This window comes from Pinus tabuliformis, chromosome Q (genome assembly GCF_031772625.1).
Source record: "Pinus tabuliformis cultivar Carrire ecotype Pingquan chromosome Q, CPIR1, whole genome shotgun sequence".
Lineage (NCBI taxonomy): Eukaryota > Viridiplantae > Streptophyta > Pinopsida > Pinales > Pinaceae > Pinus > Pinus tabuliformis.
The window spans coordinates 135,930,050-135,949,899 of record NC_142296.1 but is presented as its reverse complement, the minus strand read 5'-3'; the positions used below and the strand labels follow the sequence as shown (position 1 = coordinate 135,949,899).

General features: G+C 40.1%; 1 protein-coding gene across 1 annotated transcript; it reads right to left on the bottom strand.

The window, feature by feature from the left end:
- Positions 1-9,104: 9,104 nt before the first annotated feature.
- LOC149218629 (uncharacterized) lies at positions 9,105-9,617 on the bottom strand. Its single transcript, XM_089386601.1, has one exon. It carries the CDS (start codon positions 9,615-9,617, stop codon positions 9,105-9,107), a length of 513 nt encoding a protein of 170 aa, XP_089242727.1.
- Between the last annotated feature and the right edge of the window lie 10,233 nt (positions 9,618-19,850).

Below are 19,850 nucleotides of genomic sequence, written 5' to 3'. Positions count from 1 at the left end.
TGGAAATTAACGCCGTTGAGTCATCTATTGGCAAGGGTAAGCAATTTTGAAATAAGAAAAAGGGAAAGCTAAACAAGACACTCGTTCTAAGGATAAATCAAACAAGAATGAACCATCTGATGAAAAGAAGAAACCTCGTTATCCTTGCCTAATTTGTGATGAAGATCATTACACCAAGGAGTTCCCACATCGTGCTGAAGTTTCTAAATTTGTCAAAGGTTCACCCACTCCCATTGTTTTGAAGGACCCCTTTCCTCCCCAAGACAACAAAATGGTTTCTCATGACCAATCCTCCTCATCCGCATCGGCATATATCATGATGATGTCTTCCAAAGTTATGGTAGCAACGAGATCCAAAGATTACACATCAAAGAGTCTTGTTGAATATGGAGATGACTCCAGTCCAGCTGGTCAAACTTCCACATCTACTCCTCCTTCTGAACCATTACATATTGAAAAATCAAACCCTGATATGATAATTCATCCACCTCCTAAGGGTATGCTTCGAAATTCAGCCTTTAACCCTCATGCTAGGGTTGCTCAGAACTATAACATCGTCGAAGATTTGGTTATGTCACCTTTGGCAATGTTAGCTCTTGAAGCGCTGCAGACTTTTCCAACACAAAGGAAGTTATTATTACCGGCCATATGAGAAGTAGATCCTCTTGACTCCAATTTGATTGTTTTCGATCTCGAAAATCATGGCTCGCGTCTCCCGCACCAACTGGATTTTTAGATACCAGTTCATGTCAAAACTTGACGATTTTTTCGAACAATGATTGATGAAGGAGCATCGACATGTATTATGTCCATTTCCTATTGGAAAACTTTAGGTTCTCCAACAATCAATCAATCTCCCACAACTTTGAAAGCCTTTGATGGAAGAGGTTTTCGTCCTTATGATCTTTTAAATGATTTACTAATCGAATTAGAGGCTAAAACAATTGCAATAGATGTTGAGGTTGTTGATGCTCAACTTGACTATAATCTTTTGATTGGTAGGAGATGGACTTATGCCATGTCAGCAGTAGTCTCGTCATATTTTAGGATGATCATGTTTCTTCACAAAGGAATAATTGTGAAGGTATACCAATTATCCTACTATACCTCAGACCCTAATTCTGCTGGTAATGTTACTTTTGTTGGAAATCAACGACTCCATATGAAGAAGTTGGTGTTGGTATTCTCCAAGACTCATCTTTGAAGGGAACTTTCACATTCTCTCCACCCAATTTCCCTCATAATGATGCCCAGATTAATATGATTACATCAAGTACTTTCAAATCGGGAGATCTGTGGAAAGTACCTTCAGAGTCAGAAATGGTCTTATATGGTAGTGAGATGCCTTGTAGCCCTTTTGAGTTAGCTTATGAGGCAATTCAGTCCTTTTCCAACTCATCAACATCTGAAGACAATCGAATGAATATGATTATTGATGAATATTCTCATTTGTCATGCTTGGAACCAATCTCTATGCCTGATCCTTTTAACACAAATTTCTTAACTGATGAAGGGATTATGGAAGTTATGACCTTGGATGAAATGCCATGGAATGATACTCATCATCGTTCAACCTTCTTTCCATCCTTTGACAAAATTGAGAATAATTTCTCATCTATGTTTTCATCTGAGACTCTTAGTGATCCTCAATGTCCAATATCTACCCTTTCTTCCAATTCTGAACAGAATTTAGGGAACATATCGACAATGATACCCATAGATATCTCAGTGAAACCTGGGATAACTGAAAATATTCATATAGGAGCTTCTTGTTCTTTAGAAGAGATTCAAACTTATAAAGCCCTATTTCAGGAATTTTGTGACATCTTTGCCTGGTCATACAAAGAAATGCCAGGAATCGACCCTAGCATAGTTGTACATGAAATAAAAACTTATCCGGATGCTAAGCCCATTAGACAATGATTACGTCCTATACATCCATGAAAAGCTACCGCTATCAAAACTAAGGTTGAAAAATTGTTGAAAACAAGATTCATTTACCATGTTCCTCTGATTGGTTGGGTATCAAACATTATACTCGTTAATAAAAAACAAGGAACTATTCGAGTATGTGTTGATTACATAGATATTAATAAAGCTTGTCCTAAAGACAATTATCCAACTCCGTATATCGACTAAATTGTCGATGACTGTGCTGGGAATGAAATTTTTTCATTCATGGATGGATTTTCTAGCTACAATCAGATAAACATACTCCCTACCGATCAATACAAAACCGCGTTTATATACCTATGGGGAAATTTTGCTTATTGCAAACTCCCATTTGGCCTGAAAAATGTTGGCACAAATTTTTAGCGAGCAATGGCTTATGCAGTACATGATATCAAGAATTTTGTTCAACCCTATTTAGATGACCTGCCTGCTCCTTCAATGAAAAGGCAGGATCACCATTGCAATTAAAAATAATTTTCATTAGGCGCAGGCATTATAATATTCACTTGAATCCGCACAAATGTGTATTTTTTGTGCAATCAAGTCGACTTCTAGGTTTCATAGTTCCGAAAGAAGGAATTTCTGTTGACCCCCTCAAGGTGGAGGTGATTCTGAATTTGCCTGCTCCTTCTAGCCTTACTCAACTCCAAAGTTTGCTAGGGAAAGCAAACTTTTTGCGTAAATTCATCCACAATTATGTTGAACTAACCCAGGTTTTTACTCTACTGTTGAAAAAGGGCATTCCTTTTTTTGGGATGAGCTTGTTGATAAAGCTTTTGACGCATTAAAACATGCACTGACCAATGCACCATTACTGCATCCACATGATTATCATCGAGATTACTTTCGGTACTTAGCAGCGTTTGATGCCACTATTGGCATGGTGTTAGTCCAAGAGGATGATTCTAACATCGAACATGTAATTTATTACTTGAGTAGAAGTCTCACTAAAACGGAGATTAAATATGCACATGCGGAGAAGCTAGCCTTGGAAGCTGTACATGTTGTCCAACGATTGTGTCAGTATATATTTCTCCGAAAAACAACTATCATTTCAGATTGCAACCCTATGATGTATATTCTCACTAAGAAATTGCTAGGGGGCAAATAATCCAAGTGGATATTTATCTTACAAGAGTTTGATTTGGAATTTGAAAAATCTAAATCAAAGAAATCTTTGATTTTTTCCAAACTATTGTGTGACTTTCGTCATACTAATATAGAAACTGTAGCAGAAGATTCTTTTGTTGACGAATCTCTCTTTCTTATTAGTACATCAAATTCGTGGTATGGAGATATCATTATATATCTCCAAACACAAAATTTTAGGCCCGAGTTATCTAAAACTGATCGTCGTCGAATCCAATACCAATCCCAACAATACAATATTATTGGTGACACTCTTTACCATCGTATCGATTCTATACTCCGACATTGTTTGACTCTCTAAGACGTAGAAAAAAAATTAAATCACTGTCACTCTGGAGCATGTGACGGTCATATATATTAGTATGCTACTACCCAAAAGATAGTACTTGTTAGTTATTTTTGGCCTTCAATGTTTAAAGATTGCATTGCTCCAATCCGCAAATGCCATAATTTCCAAATCTACGATCGCAAAATGAGAGCACCTCCAACTCCTCTTCACCCTATCATAGCTGTCGGACCCTTTTCCAAATGGGGTATCGATTTTGCCACTTGTAACCCTCACTCGGGTAGGGGGCATGGGTATATTATCCTTGCATTCGATTACTTTACGAAATGGGCTGAGGCGATGCCTACATGTAGAGACGATGAAGAAACTGCAGTAGTTTTCATTTTCAATCATGTGATTGCTCGGCTTGGTGTCCCACAAGTTGTTGTTACAGACCATGGTAGTAATTTTCATAACTTTATGATGATTGAACTATCCGCACAACTCGACCTACACCATGATAGCTCTACTCATTACTATCCGCAAGCTAATGGTTGGGTCAAAGCTATCAATAAAGCTTTAACCAATATGATTAAACGGATAGTTGGTATTCATAAAGGAAACTGGCATTCTATGCTCTTTTGAACATTGTGGGCTTACCGTACTACTGCAAGAACATCGATGAGTTTTACTCCTTTCCAACTTGTTTATGGTTTGGAAGGAGTGTTACCGATTGAATGTGAAGTCCCATCCCTGAAACTAGCTATCGAATTACTACTTGCTACCTCTGCAAACGAAGAACATTTTGTACATTTAGCACATTTGGATGAAAATCACCGTGATGACGCACTGGCTAGCGAGGCTCAGAAAAACGTGTCAAAGCTCCATTTGATCAAAACATTAATCCTCATTCATATTCAAAAGGTGACCTAGTCTTGGTTTATGATCAAGCTCATGACAAGTTAGGCGCGGGAAAGTTCGAACCCATGTGGCATGGCCCTTACATCATAAAATGCGTATTAGCTAAAGGAGCCTATGAGAAGATTGATTACGATGGTATTTCTTTGGGAAAGCCCAGAAATGGTCTTTACCTAAAAAAATATTATGCATAAAATTTTGGTGGAGATTTGTACAATATTTACCATTTTTTAGGTATGTGTGATAGTTTATGTTTTTCGCATTTTCTACTGCTTGTCCTGCTTATCTTGTTTTGCACTTGATTTGCAAATGTTGACGTTCTCTCAAACTTACATTGGCTTTGCTGATGGTGCTAGTCGTAGTACTTAGAATTTATCTTCCGTAGCCTGGGTTATCTACTCAACCAATGATGAGCTAGTCTCTATTCATGGAATATGTCTCAGTCAAACAACAAATAACATAGTGGAATATAGCGCAGACATTGAGCTATTAGTTGATGCCATCACATTTGGTATCTGGCATTTGATTGTTAGGTTAGATTCGCATATCGTAGTATTACATTTAAATGGTGTCTATTCAGTAAGGAGTCCAACAATGTTAAGAGTGTTTTTATGGGTCTGTCTTTTGGAAAGGCAATTTGATTATATTGAATATCAACACATTCCAAGATATTTAAACACATTGACAGATGCATTGGCGAACCATGTGTTAAATAGACATTTGCAACATTTGTAAACTAAAAACAATATTGGTTCATATATTGATCAAGATAAACAGTGGGCAAAAGTGGTATTTTTTTCATTAAAATAGAGTTTCTATAAAAGTGTGTCTACAAAATATGTCATCAGAGGACATAAGGCCTCATGGCCTTTTATTTTCCAAATATGTTGACACCAAAAATCAAAATGTGATCATAGAAATTAGAACAACTAAGCATGATGATGCTCATGATAGAAAATAATAGCACGAGCAACTCGATGCATAAAACATTTAAGTGGCCCTGGAACCCCAACTACATGTCTCTAATAAGCGTGAGGAATTTCATCAGTTCCAGTCTCTGGGATATTCGAAGTAAACCTCTCAAGTTTTTGTTCCAACTCTGTTAAGATATCTTCTGCCTTCAGGTTAGCTATCGCAACTGTTATAGGCTGCTCACCTTGTCTGTCAAATCGTCTCAGCCCTGTTGGTCGGTTTGGGCCCACGTCTGCACATGCATTTTAGCTAATTAGCCTTTGAAGAAAAAAACACATAAAATTTTAAAAAATTGGAAATATGCAAAAATAAGAAATCCTCACCTAGATCACCCCACTGAGTTCCGACTGGAAGTGGGATGTCAGGATCACCTCTATAATCCATCCCGGCATACAGAAAGTCCTTGATCAGAACAATCTGCTGGCCTAGCTAGTCAAAAAACTTTGGAGTATACCTCACTACTAGTCCATCGCCTCCATGACGTGTCATTAGTGCAACCCACCTCATCATGCGTGGATCCCTAGGCCCCCCCTCATTTGCTATAATCTGTTATGGTTGGAGAAGAGGAATCCTCTCTAGGGAAAAAGCATTAAGAATGACGCTATAACCAAAATTCTTCAGTTTCCCATTCTTGCATCTAGTCAGTTATCCCTTCATGTTTACCACCAATGCCTCGCACCAGTTGAATACCGTGGATTCCTAACATTCCATGATAGTTTGCATCTGTGCCCGTGTGGCTAAATGAAGGGCAACATTGCCACACAACTTGCTAACAGTGAAAGTAATGGTCCTTAGGGGCAAGAGCTCGATGGTCTGAATATCAATTATGCCATCCTTGGGTGGTGCACCCCTGCAAAAGCATCATAGATACCCATCAATAGTATCTCCTCATGTCCTTTGTCCGAATAATGAAATGTTGGCTCCCCAATGAGATAGCCCGGTCAAGAAATAGATGTCATCGACGTTAATGGTAATGTGATGATCTGCTATGACAAAACATTGTTCCTGGACATTCTAGCTTCTTACTAGCCATGTCATCAGATCTACTGAGCTTGCTTCCTAGGAATGAGCCAGTATTTCAGGAGACCATAAGTTATTAGAGTCTGCATGGTAGCTGGATCTACCAAGGATTCCAAATCATTGGCTTCATGCTCTCTTTCCCTCCACTCCATTTTGAACAATCAAATAGCCTGAAATGACCATTTTAAAAGGATTAGAATCAATTCTGAAACCCATCTCATGTTTTTTGAGGCCCAAAGCTTGTTTGAAAATAAACCCTCGCAGCTTGCGCAGCCGTCGTTTTACAGACAGGGCGCAGCTGCACGATTTTTCCAGAAAAAATCCTTGCAGGCCGCGATTTTCCGTATGGGAAATTTTCCTGCTTGCGCAGGCCCGACTAAAAGGAACCAACGTAGGGCCGAGGGTGCATTTTTCAACATAATTTTTCCCCAAAAAAATATCTGGAAGCTTAAAATGGAATTTTAAATGGATGAAAAGCTAAGTTAAGGAGAGATCTTCTACCTGGAAGAAGCGGTGCGCGATTTCGTCCACTGGTTAGCTCAGAATCAGTCCTGGAAGTTTGGTGGTAAAAAATCCTCTCTTTGCTCTCAAATGGTAAAAATGCAAATGGTGAAAATAATTTACTATTCCCACTTTTATAGGGTTTTTGAAGCTAAAAAATATTATTTTTTATATTTAAAACTTTTTGGGAGGGGAAATGATATTTTTGAGCAGTTATGATGATTTATTGAGTTTGAATGTGCATGATAGGTTACAAAGCGAGGATAAATCATTTTGACTATTTAGCAGACTTTTATCACTTTTCATGCTCTTAAAAAATTATGAAAAGTGAAAATCATGGAGTCATGTTTTAAGCCCTTTTCAGAATCTTTCAAAACAAAAAGATTGTCGAGTACTTGCTTGTTTGAACTCGTAAAATTAAATGAACAACCGTCCACTCAATATAAGTTTACCCCTTTTATGGATTGAGTTAGGACTATTTACGAAAAAGGTATTTGTTGACCGAACATGGTCTATATACAGTTCTCTCTTGTATTATTTTATCCTTTTTCGGACCTGAGAGACTAAAAATTACGAAAAAGACCCTGATGGAGTCTACTTATGTTTTTTTCTTATGACTCTCTAAAATTGAAAAACACCGAGCTTTACTTTCTCTAGTCTCATTAAAATTTTACGGTATAAGAACTGAGTGGGTTTCCTTTTTGTGTCCTCTTCAAACTCTTTAAAAGAAAATGACATCGAGTTATTCCTATTCATTTTAATATGTTGAACTAAACCCTATTACGGGATTATTATTTAAAGTTATATAACTATTTTATTAATACTTATACTTATTCTCAACACCCTTAAAACTTTATTATGATCTAACATTATCTCCTAACAACTATTTTTAGTAAGAGTTTATTCTTATCCCCCTCATTAATTGCTTAACTATATATTACTATTATTGGTGCTCCTAACAACCAATTTATAACTAAATTTATAATTAAATAGAATTCATGACTAATTTTTTTTTAACAAGATCGGGTACTTATATATTATAAAAACTGCGAGGATCCAAGTCCTGTTACATATGTGAGGAGAAATAGAGAAGGAGAAGTCCAAAAAAGGTTCGCAGACCCTGACTTCTTGTAGGAAAACTTGAGAAAAACAGATTGAAAAAGAAAACGACTATATAGCCGTACAAACAGGCCTGCAAGAAGACAAAATTTACAAGTCATTAGACAGATTGCTAAAGCTGGTTGACAGAGTCATCAATCTGAGGTTCTTTCTTTAGACTAGCTCTGGTTGAGGTCTCAGCTTGCATACTCTGAGTGATAGATGTGATGTGAGTGATTGCTTCCTCCATATGATTGCATTTTTCCTTTAGACTTTCTATCTCTGCTTTTTGTTTTTCCAACTTCTTTCTCTTTGATCTGCTATCTGCTTGATATTCCTCTTTGAGCTCATTGAAATGCTTGACGAACCTTGCTATCATAAAGCAATGGGCTTTACATAACGTGCAGTTGCTATTTGCAATCACTCTGTCCAGAGGATTCTCAGCTTGCTCTCTGTTTTCCGGATTCGCAGCCATATCAGGAGTGTTTTTGGGGAGGAGGGGCAATACAGGAACAGGGAGAAGGATCTAGGGGAGTAAAGAAGAAGAGGGAGGGCGGAAGAAAAAGGGGAGAATGACAGGACGCGGGGACAGACCAGAGAAGAAACCAAGCAGATGAAGAACAACCAAGCACTGTGATTTACCAAACGACCGAGAAGATGAAGAGCGACCGAGCAGAAGAAGAACGATCGAGCCTGGAGGTTGCCGAAGATACCCCTGGAAGATTTTGGGGGTGGTCTCATGTCTGTGCTGGACTGATGGCGGCAACTCTTGCTGCAGAACTTCTGATGCTGAGTGCCAAAGACAGGACCTTTACTCCCCTGCAAGAATAAGATGATATGCGCATAGAGGGAGAGGCTCAGGGATATATAAAGCGAAGAGGAAGGATGAGCTATCAGAGAGGACGGAGAATACTCAATGATCTGGCCGGGCTTGGGATCATACATAAGATCTTTGGAGCAGTCGATGAGGATATTGAAAAGACTCCTACCTAAATTCTGCGTGAGAGAGTCACGAGAGGTCTGGGGGGTCAAGATCCTGTAGACGATCCAGATTGATTGAGTGGCAAGCGAGGAGAAGGAAGGATCGAAGTTCGAGATGTGGCAGACTGCGTGCGACTTGTCTGAATTTGGCCAGAGAGCACAAGAGGATATATGGAGAATGATGAGACTTGAAATCAGAGACATACTGATATGACTAGTCAGAGGAGTTGTAAGGTAGCTAAGCCAGCTACGGGATTGATTTTTTATAGATGGAGTCATTTTCCCGAACTTGACCGATCTGTTTATTGGAGGCCCTGGTGGCATAGTAGTCCGCTTTTGCGTTGTTGTCTCTTAAGACATGTTTAAATGTCGTGTCCCCCATGTTTCTGATGTTGTCCACAATCCTGAGCTTTACGTTATTGAGGGCCGCTTTTTTGAAATTTGACCCCGACACCATAGCTGCAATAACAATGGCCGAGTCTCCCAGTATGATTGGATTCCTAATTCTCAACCGATTCAGGACGATGGTGCCTAGATAAAGGCTGTAAGCTTCTGCCATATTATTGGACATTTGGCCCAATCCCCATTCATAGCTTACAAGAATTTTGCCTTGATTGTCCTTTATAATGCCCCCTGCTCCAGCTTCCCCCGGGTTGTTTTTAGAGGCTCCGTCAAAATGCAGAGTAGGGCGATTCTGGTCTAGAATCCATTGGCTTACTTCTTCCTTGGTGCCTCTGAGCTTCCAGTGAATTCTTCTCATCCTTCTTTGGGTTGAGCTAGATGATTATTGCTATAACTGATGCAGAATTTTTTGTACCAGTCAATCTCTTCTTTGTGCCAACTTGATTGATCTGGGGGAGCAACGAAGTTAACACTTATTGTTTCAGAGATGAGCGCTGTAGTTTTTGCCAGAATGCGGGTTGGATTAGGCTTCTTGTTATTGAAAACACATTTATTCCTAGCTAGCCAGATTTGCCAACTGAGGGTAGCTGGAATGCATTTCCACACCCGAATGATGTTGTTTTTGCCTTTCTTGGGAAAAGGATAACATTTCACCCAGTTTTTTTGGAGAGAGGAGAGCTGGTCAAAAGTCTCTCCAATTTCCATAGGTCTGATAATCTGAGTCCAGCAGCTTTGGGCGAGAGGACAGTGGAAGAAAAGATGATGACTACTCTCCTCCTCTGCACGACAGAAGCAACATATTGCCCGAGATCCCTCTTTTCCTAAGGTTCTCAGCTGTAAGAATCTTACCTTTAAGGAGAGTCCAATTGAAGTGTTTGATCTTTGGTATACACTCTGATTTCCAAACAGTTGTGTGGAGGTTCCATTTGACTGTTGAAGTGGATGCCTGAAGAAATTTGTAACCCTCTTTGACAGTGAATTTTCCTCCGCTAGGCTCCCAGATGTACCTATCTTCAGCCCCTATGTTGGTGGGGGCGGAGCCTGTGAGAGAGACCTTAAGATTGGACCAATGATCTCTGAGTTCATTGGGAATTTGGAGGTCCTTCCAATCCTGCCAGATGTTGTGGTCCCATATTGAGATATCGTACAAGGAGATTAAATTTTTAGCTTCCATCCAATTTTGCAGAGGTCTGAGGTCCCTGAGGAGGTTTCTTGGTTTGGCACCCATGATTCTATCAGTCCAAATGTTAACCTCCTTACCGTTTCCAGGCACTTTGGAGATATTCTCTCTGAATTGAGGGAGCACTTTTTTAATTAGCTTCCAAACAGGGGTGCAAGGTCTTTCTGCTATAGTTTCGAGGAGGAGATTAGAATTCGATCCATTAAGATATTTCCTTTTCAAGACCTCCACCCACCAAGAGCCTTTGCCAATGAGAATTCTCCAGATCAGCTTAAAGCCCATAGCACGGTTGGAGAGGCTCGAAATTTTAATGGCTAGGCCTCCCTTTTCGTAAGGAAGAATTACTTGATCCCATTTGACCAGGCTGAATTTTTTAGACTCTTGCTTTCCTCCCTGCCAGAGGAAGCTTCTCATTATTAGTTCCATATGCTTATGAATACTGGCGGGGGCCAAGGTGACCGCATACTGATAGATGGGGAGAGCAGAGAGGATAGCCTTTATAAGGGTCGATCTACCAGCCAAATTTAGCCAAGATACTCCCCAGCTTTGAAGGAGACCCCTCATATTTTCTATATGTTTGGCGCAAATCTCAGCCTTGACTGTTTCTTTGGCTAAAGGTAGACCAAGATAAGAGAAGTAACTCCAATTCCTTTGTACTGGAATGTCCAGTATCAAGGAAATTCTTTGCCTGATTTGATCAGAGACATTCCAGGTATAGATCTTGCATTTTTTGTTGTTCAGCATCCCTCCCGAGGCTGCTAGGAAGGCATCGAAGACTTTCTTGAATCTTTTTGCCATTAGACTTGAGGCTCCCCCAATGAGAAGGGTGTCATCCGCAAAAAGCGAATGGTTAATTTCTTTAATCCCTCTTTCTATACCAATTCCAGTGATCTCTTTTTGCTTGCAGAGATTTTCTAAATGAATGCTCAGAGTTTCCGCCATAATGATGTATAAGAAGGGAGAGAGAGGGCAGCCTTGCCTTAGTCCCCTGGTGCTTTTAAAGTACCTGCTTGGTCGGCCATTAATCAGGGGAGCAGTCCAGGGATTGGAGATACATCCTATGATGATGCTTATAAAATTTTTTGAGATCCCAAATTTTTTGAGGACTGCTGTTAGGAAGTGGTGATCAACTCTGTCAAAAGCGTTTGCCATGTCTAGTTTGATTATCATGCCTCGTTCCTTCCTGCTGATGCTGCTATGGATTGCTTCTTGTATCAGGATGACGTTATCTGTGATTTGCCTGTGGGGAACAAATCCCCCTTGGTTCTCTGAGATTAGATGAGGAAGGAGCTTTTTGAGCCTATTGGCTAATATTTTGGTGACGATCTTGTAAGAGACATTACAAAGGGAGATTGGCCGGAAGCGATCAAAGGAAAGGGGGTTAACGTCCTTAGGGATGAGAGCAAGGTGTGAGGATTTGGTGTTTTCTCCCATCTTGTGATTTTTGAAGACATTTTTAACCATCGCACAAAGTCTTTTTTGATTGTATCCCAATGGTTTCGGTAGAAGGCAACCGTGAAACCATCCGGGCCCGGGGCCTTATCCCGCTGCATACTGAAAGTTGCCGATCTGATTTCCTCTTCTGAGATATCCTGGTCCAGAATTTTATTTTGAGAGTCTGAGATTTTGCTCTCGACAGCACTGAGAAAGTCAGAGCTATCCGACTGCTGGGGGATTGCAGTAAGAAGAGACTTGAAATGATTGAAAGCTGCCTCTTTAATTCCTTCTTGGTCACTGGTTTCCTTCCCTTCTGCTAATATTTTATCTATCTGATTTCCTGCGCGCCTGAGCTTTATGTTGTTATGAAAAAGGAGGTATTTTTGTCTCCAGCTTTCAACCACAGGCACCTCGATTTCTGCTTTTGTTCCTCTTCCTCAGCTCTATTTTGTCTATATAGTTCCCTGTACATTTCATTTTCGTGGATTATATCTTCATTTGTGTATTGGCTGTTCTCCTTTTCCTGATTCCACTGCTCCATCTGCGTATATATTTCTGCTTTTTTCCTCTTTTCCGTAGCTGCATTTTCCTTTGCCCATTGTTTGATGGATGCCCTTAGAGTTTTTAATTTGGTTTCCCAGATGTAATGAGGCGATCCTAATACTTCCTTGGCCCACTGTTTTTGTATGAGGATGCAGAAATCTTCTTTAAAATCCCAGATTTTATTGCATTTGAAGGGGAGAGGCCCCAAGTTTCTCCCTTTATCCAAATTCATCACCACCGGTTTGTGGTCAGAAGCTGAAGCTTGAATAATTTTGCTCTTAATTGATGAGAAGCTTGCTACGATTCTTTCCGGCACGAGAAATCTATCTAACCTCTCTTTGATATTGTGGCAGCCAGTTCTTTTGTTACTCCATGTGTATTTCCCGTTGAAGGGGGGAATGTCGATAAGATTATAGGTCTGGATTATGCCTCCAGCGCGTCTCTTGAAGGATCCGCGTGAAAATTTCCTCCAAGCTTTTCATCCACATTTCGGATTAGATTCAAGTCGCCTCCCAGAATTATGCTACTGCCATGAGAGGCCTGTAAATCTAAGGATAAAGAGTCCCAGCAGAGTGCTTTATCTCGATAATGGTTTGGAGCGTAGATGTTGTATATGGTGAAGACTTCTTGAGAGACTTTGTTTTTGAGTTCTGTTTTTATCCACCAATTACAAGATTGGAGGTTGATATGTTCCCATTTATTCTTGTTCCAGAGTGTACCTATACCTCCTGAGGCACCTTCTGAACCAGTTGAGTATCCTTCAAAATTTTTGAATCTTTTGGCTTGTTTTTGAAAATCTTGTTCAGAGATTTTGGTCTCCTGGATAAAGAAAAAGTCTGGCTGCTCCTGATTTATTAAGTCACGGACTGCATTTGTTTTTGAGGAGGAGCCCAACCCCCTACAGTTCCAAGAGACCAGAATCATCATTTACCAATTTTTGGATGAGTCCCGCTCCTCTCCTTTGTTTTTTCCCCGCTTCCTTTTTTCCTGTCTAGATAGGAATCCATAGGTTGCTGTGCTCCAGTAGCCATCTCTTTCGCTGCTGCTTCATCTCTGAGTTCTTTATTTGACTTTCTACCTGCCTTTCTCGGGGGATCTGAGGGAAGGCTGGTTTCTTTCAATTTATTTCTGGTGAGGATTCTCTCTATAGTTGGGGGAGGAGAGGGCAGAGGGATCGAGGGGGAGGAGATGACAGCTAAAGAGTTGTCACGGGGGGAAGGGGGAGGGGAGGAGGGGTCTTCAACTTCCAGAGATTCAAATGGATTGGAGGAGGATGGAAAGGAGGGAGCTGAGCTAGCGGGGGGAGGAGGGGGAGGAGGGGGGATTTCCGGGGGGGGGGCTTAGAGCTAGGCCCTTGAGAGGAGGAAGGTTTTTTCTTTTTTACTTGTTCCCAGGGGCCATCCGGAGATTCTTCATTTTTAATGGGTTCGTTTAATTTTGACTTGCTACATCTATTTGCAAAATGTCCATATTTGTGACATACCTTGCATTTAAAGGGTAGTTGCTCGTAGTCCAGCTGTTGGATGTGCGTCCATTGATCGACCTTGATCTTGATAGCTTCCGGCAGGCCTTTCCCGAGATTTACTTCTACACAAATCCTGGCACACGCATGCATGTTCTCCCTTGGCTTAGATCTGTCGATGTATTTGCCAACGACATTCCCTATTGCCTTTACTGATTCATCTCCCCAACAATGGAGCGGCAGATGTGGAAGACGGACCCAAACCAGAACTGCATTTGGGATGTCCATTTCCGGGTCGAAGTCTGGTGTCCATCTGTTCAGATAGAGGCCTCTTGAATCCATAAAATAAGGGCCGTTTCTGAATATGAGGTTCCTGTCCTCTTTTGTTTCAAAAAGAAATGTGTAATAGCCCCTTCCACAGAATCTGATGGCTATTTTCCCTTGTGTCATTGCGTTCCAGTTGCGTTCCACCCATTTTTGAACTGATCTTGGAGAGGGCCAAAGACCAGTGAACTGTCCTACGAGACCTCTTTCAGCGAGGATGATTGCTGACTTCCTTGGCAGGGATGGAGGGAGAGAAACCTCGGGCATTTCATCCAGTTTCTTGACAAACTTGGACACTGAAGGACGAGTTCTCGATGTAGCATTGTCAGGGATTAACGAAGCAAACAATTCCTCATAGTTCTCTGGATCTGGAGGGGGGGGGGGGTCGTTCCCAGCCGTTCAAGACTGAGAAGCCAGCGCTGAAGGTCGAAGGGACGAGAGCGGAGGCTATGGGCCCCAACGCGGGACCGGGCAGAAGGCCCGAGGGGATGAAAGCAATGCGCGCGGGAAAGAGAGGGGCTCGGGGCTGGCGGCAGCCCTGCCAGGCAGGGCCTGGGACGCAGAACCAGACAAGCGCGGGAGAATTTTTTGAAATCGCCTCCAGAGCTCCAGTTAGCACCCTTGATGTGTATCAGACCTCCACTTTCACTACAAAGAACATGGTGAATTTATGACTAATTTAGAATATCAAATAATTTATAAATAGATTTAAAATATTAAATAATTCCTTTCTAACATTTTAGGATTTCTAGTTACTTGTTGAACTAATCTCCAATGGCTAGTTCTCAATGGCTAGTTTTCATTGACTGACCCTAGGCAATTATGCATCCTTACTATTTATTCATGAAGATTGTATGATTTTTTCATGTTGTCCTGAGGATGAACCACATTAGTTGGTTCGAAACATCGACCAAATCTTAAGAATGTGATTAATCCGAAAGACATTTATCTACAATATGGATCACAAAAGTCTCATATCTAACAGTATAGGACCCGTTAAGCATAACGGGACTGAACCATTCCTTCTTGGGGTTCATTAAAAATACTTTGATGGTCTCATCTGCAGGATGAGCTTACAGTCCAAGCATATGTTATCCTCCTCAAGCTTGTAAAAAATAAAGAGGTACTTGCCAGTAATGGTGGGGGAAATTGGGAAAAGGTGTCCATTTTTCATTATCATTTCTAAAGGTAGCATGTCCCCTTGAACACGACACTCCATCACACTCATGTCTGGGTTGGTAACTCCATTTGTCTTACAATTAATCGAACCTCATTTGGAAGTCTTCATGGTTTTTGGGTATTATTGTTAAGTCAAATGCTGCCAAGTCAATTGTTGTGTCGTTATGTGGTCAAGAGAAGTTCAACCTCAGTTCAAAATCCCTTTGCAAATTTTAGCCTTTAATAGCGTCGGCCATCCTTGAGTCAGTCCTTGCAAAATATTTTCAAAACTTGACATCGTGTTTCGTGTCATAGTCTTTCCTATGACAGATCGCTTCCTATCGACTTCAACTCATTATCTAGGAAGTTGATATAGAAACCTTTAGTACCTTGCGACTTGCATGCCTTAATGACAGGTTTCTCGCTTTCAACGACAGGTTCTCATCATTGGCCTTCGATCGGATGATTCTATGAGTGTTCGACTTGAGATCACCTATTCGCACTTCATAGATTGTACTGGAAGTACCTTGAGAACCATTGTCATTATTGGTGGTTTCTCTCGTGTTTGTTAATAGTTCACATCATTGACTATTAATGAAGTGATTTCTACCATGTTCGACTTCAAGACATTCACTCGAATGGTTAGATTCTACTGTGGATCGAGAGATGGAGATCAAGACCCTAGATCTAGTTTCATCAATACAGGTTGCGAGGAAATTTTATATTCATGATTATGTAGACCTATTTATGACATATGGATATGTCCATGCTGTGTCTACTATCTATATGATTTTGGTTTTTCCATGCTTATTCATTGATTTTTCTTTACTCTGAGTATGGGAATGCCTACCTTAAAGAGAATTTTTGATACATATTTGCATTGTAATCCTTGAATGGTCCATGCAGGTTTCTGACCAATGCCTTTGATTCGATCCTTGGAATGATAAAGCGCTTCAATCTTTTAAAACTTATTTTTACAAACTTCACACTTTAGGGGGAAATTTGTTACATGTCAATTTTTCACCATGACACTTGATCAGTTTATGGGCCTTTTAATTGTCTGTGAACATGTTTGAATCAACTCCCTTAGAAGTCAAACAACCCAAAATATCCTTAAGTAGATGAGAAATTTGGGGAAAATAGATGTCATGCCTTTTTAAGTTCTACCTGCGCTGATTTTTCTAGATTTTTCCGCGTATTTGCTAGAATTAACTCTGAGAATGGCGCAGAGCTATGCTCTGTCTGCCACTATAAACGTGCGCAGGTGAATTCAAGAAAGTAAAAATAAAAGGTACATTCTAAAAACATAGTTGGTCGAATATTTCCCAACTAAAAGCTTCCAGGTGATGAGTATTCGAACTATAAACCTCAGATGATGCATCCTAATCCATTTTCTCATTGAAACCTAATCCCTTAATTAAGGAGTCTCATCCTCCTCTTTTGGATCTCAAACTTATTCCTCTTGTCCTATAAAATGACTATAGGGTAGAGGGGTTGAGAGGTCATAACTCAGAGAAGATAAACTTGTGCTATTAGTTTGAGATTGGAAAGCTTGTCATATAAGGAGGATATTGAAGGCATTTGGGAGGGACCTCACGGAATCAAGGCGAAGGTTGTAAGGCTCCTCTTTATCTTTGATCAATATAAATGAACACTTTCTCCCATTGATTTGTCTTATTGGAATGATGAATGGTTTATAATTTTTATTAAGGAAAATTCAATTCCTAATTTCCTTGATCATTAGGTTAAGTTGTTTGGATTATTATATTGCATGTGTTTTTGATCCTTTTATGGTTGATGTTTGCAGGTATTATCAAGCATTGAGGAGCTATGTTGAATCACAACAAGGGATCTTCATCGAGCATTTCGTGAAATAGGTAAGAGGCTCATCCATTATCTTTAATTCTTATAATTCAAACAAGTCCAACTTAGGGAAAGGGTCAGTTCAATTGTCTTTCTTGTTTCTAGTTTCTGTCAAGGATCTAGGGAGATCACTCTTGTCTGTAAGAGGGATTTGTCCAGTGTAACACCAACAAGACTGTTGAAAACAAAACATACTACCCATGGAGCTTTATAACATGGCTTGTTGAGTATTTACAATGACCACTGCTGAAACATGACAATAATATCGTTGTGACTGGAGTTTTATAACATAGCTCATTACGGTATTTACAATAACCCCATATACTTAAGCACATTTTATTCAACTAGCAAATAACCATACTGTCTGTGGATCTTTATAACACAACTCGTTACAATATTTACAACAATATACACATATATACATTTGCTCAACCAAAAAATAAAAGGATACGATGCCCATATAAATTAACAAGGGAATCCAGAGGCTCATACCTCCACCCTCAAAAGCAATACCGGGATTCACCTCCTTCCTAGTAAGTCCAAAATCCACTGTCAAAGTCAAAGCTACATCCAATATCTAGCACTACAATCCTGCACCACTTGTCCTCTCAGTGAACAATTATCGGCTCATTGTTCAATGGCGTACTTGCAATGTGCATCTAATTCCATCTAGCAATGCTAATGACAAAAAAAAATCATCCTCATCCTTCCCTTCTTCGCTACACAGTCCATTGGGAAATCTGGTCACCCCCTTCCATGCAGCCACACACCTTCCAAGTTCCGCTGGCACACAATCCTGGGCATTCCATCCCTTGGAAAGGCTTCCTCGCATCAGAAGATACAAAAATCAAGGCATATCCCTGCCTTAAAATCATCATAACAGTCATAACATGCTCATGGAAATCAACAGACACTATTGGGTACCAGTGTCCCACAATGGCCCTGCTCTTGAAGTGCTTTACCAACATATTGCTACCTGTTCTGATTTATTTTGTTGTTGTTGCTAATTCTTGTAGTTAGTTTAGACCACCCAATTGGGCATTTCATGCTTTCCTGTACCAAGCACATAATTTCCATTACATTTGAAATAAATTGAAATAACTTCAAATCATACCTCATTGGTGGCCCGTCAATAAGGTATACTTGCAATTATGTTCTCTTCCTGTCACAACAAGTCAAACTTGCATCTTTGACCAAATCATCATGTATAAACATATCACATCAGGTTAGCTCAAAACACAACCATCATAGATCCAAAATCATAATTCACATGTAACCATCATAAACCAGAATCATAGATCACATGCATAATAAAACTGAAATAAAATACTAATACTTATCCTCTAATCAATCCTTAGCTTCTACCATTCTTGTTATTCCATATGCACACCATATATATTGCCACAATTGAAAAACACCCAGTGCCTTCTCCTCAACCATGTGCACATACACAAAGTGTGCATCATACACATGCAACCACACATGAAATACAACACCATGCAATACATGCATCTACACCTGACGCACAACACATACACCTACACCCAATGTACCACACCTAGTGTACAACACAACACATACGTACAACTAAACCCAATGTACAACGCAACACAATACATCTATACCCGATGTACAACACCACACAATACATATACGTACATAGAGTACAACATAACGAATACAACCACACACGACATACAAAACCATGAAATACATGAATCTACACTTGACACACAACGCATACACTTACATCCAGTGTACAACACAACACAATACATGTGTCTACACTTGGTGTACAACACAACACAATACATGCACCTACACCTAGTGTACCACACAACACATACGTACACCTACACCCAATGTACAACACAACACAATACATCTATACCCGATGTACAACATCACACAATACATATACGTACATAGAGTACAACATAACGAATACCACATGTCATGATACCATGACTTCATAATGCACATACATAGTATCGTACGCCCGCAACAAAACATGTACGACATACACACAATACCACATGTACATCAGTACTAAATGTACAACCCATACACAGTACCACCTGTACAAAGCACCACCTGCACAACGTGTGCACAAGATCACATGTACATGACACCACTTGCACAACATGTACGCAACGCCACATGTACATCGTACCACCTGTACAACATGTACACAATACCACATGCACAACATGTACATGACACCACATGCACACAGCACCACATGCACACCATGTAAACGACACCACATGCTCACAACACCACTTGTACAACCATTCACACAACACCATATGTACATAACCATATGCACAACATGCACACAACACTATATGTACATGGCACTGCATATATAATATGTACATAGCACCCTATGTACACAACATTGCATATCCAACATGCTCACAACACCATATGGACACAACGCCGCATATCCATCATGTGCATAGTACAATATGTACACATCACTGCATATCCAACATGTTCATAGCACCATCTATACCCAACATTGCATATGCAACATTCACACAACACTATCTGTACCACGCTGTACATAACATTGCATAAACAACATGTACACAACACTATATATGCACAACACCGCACAT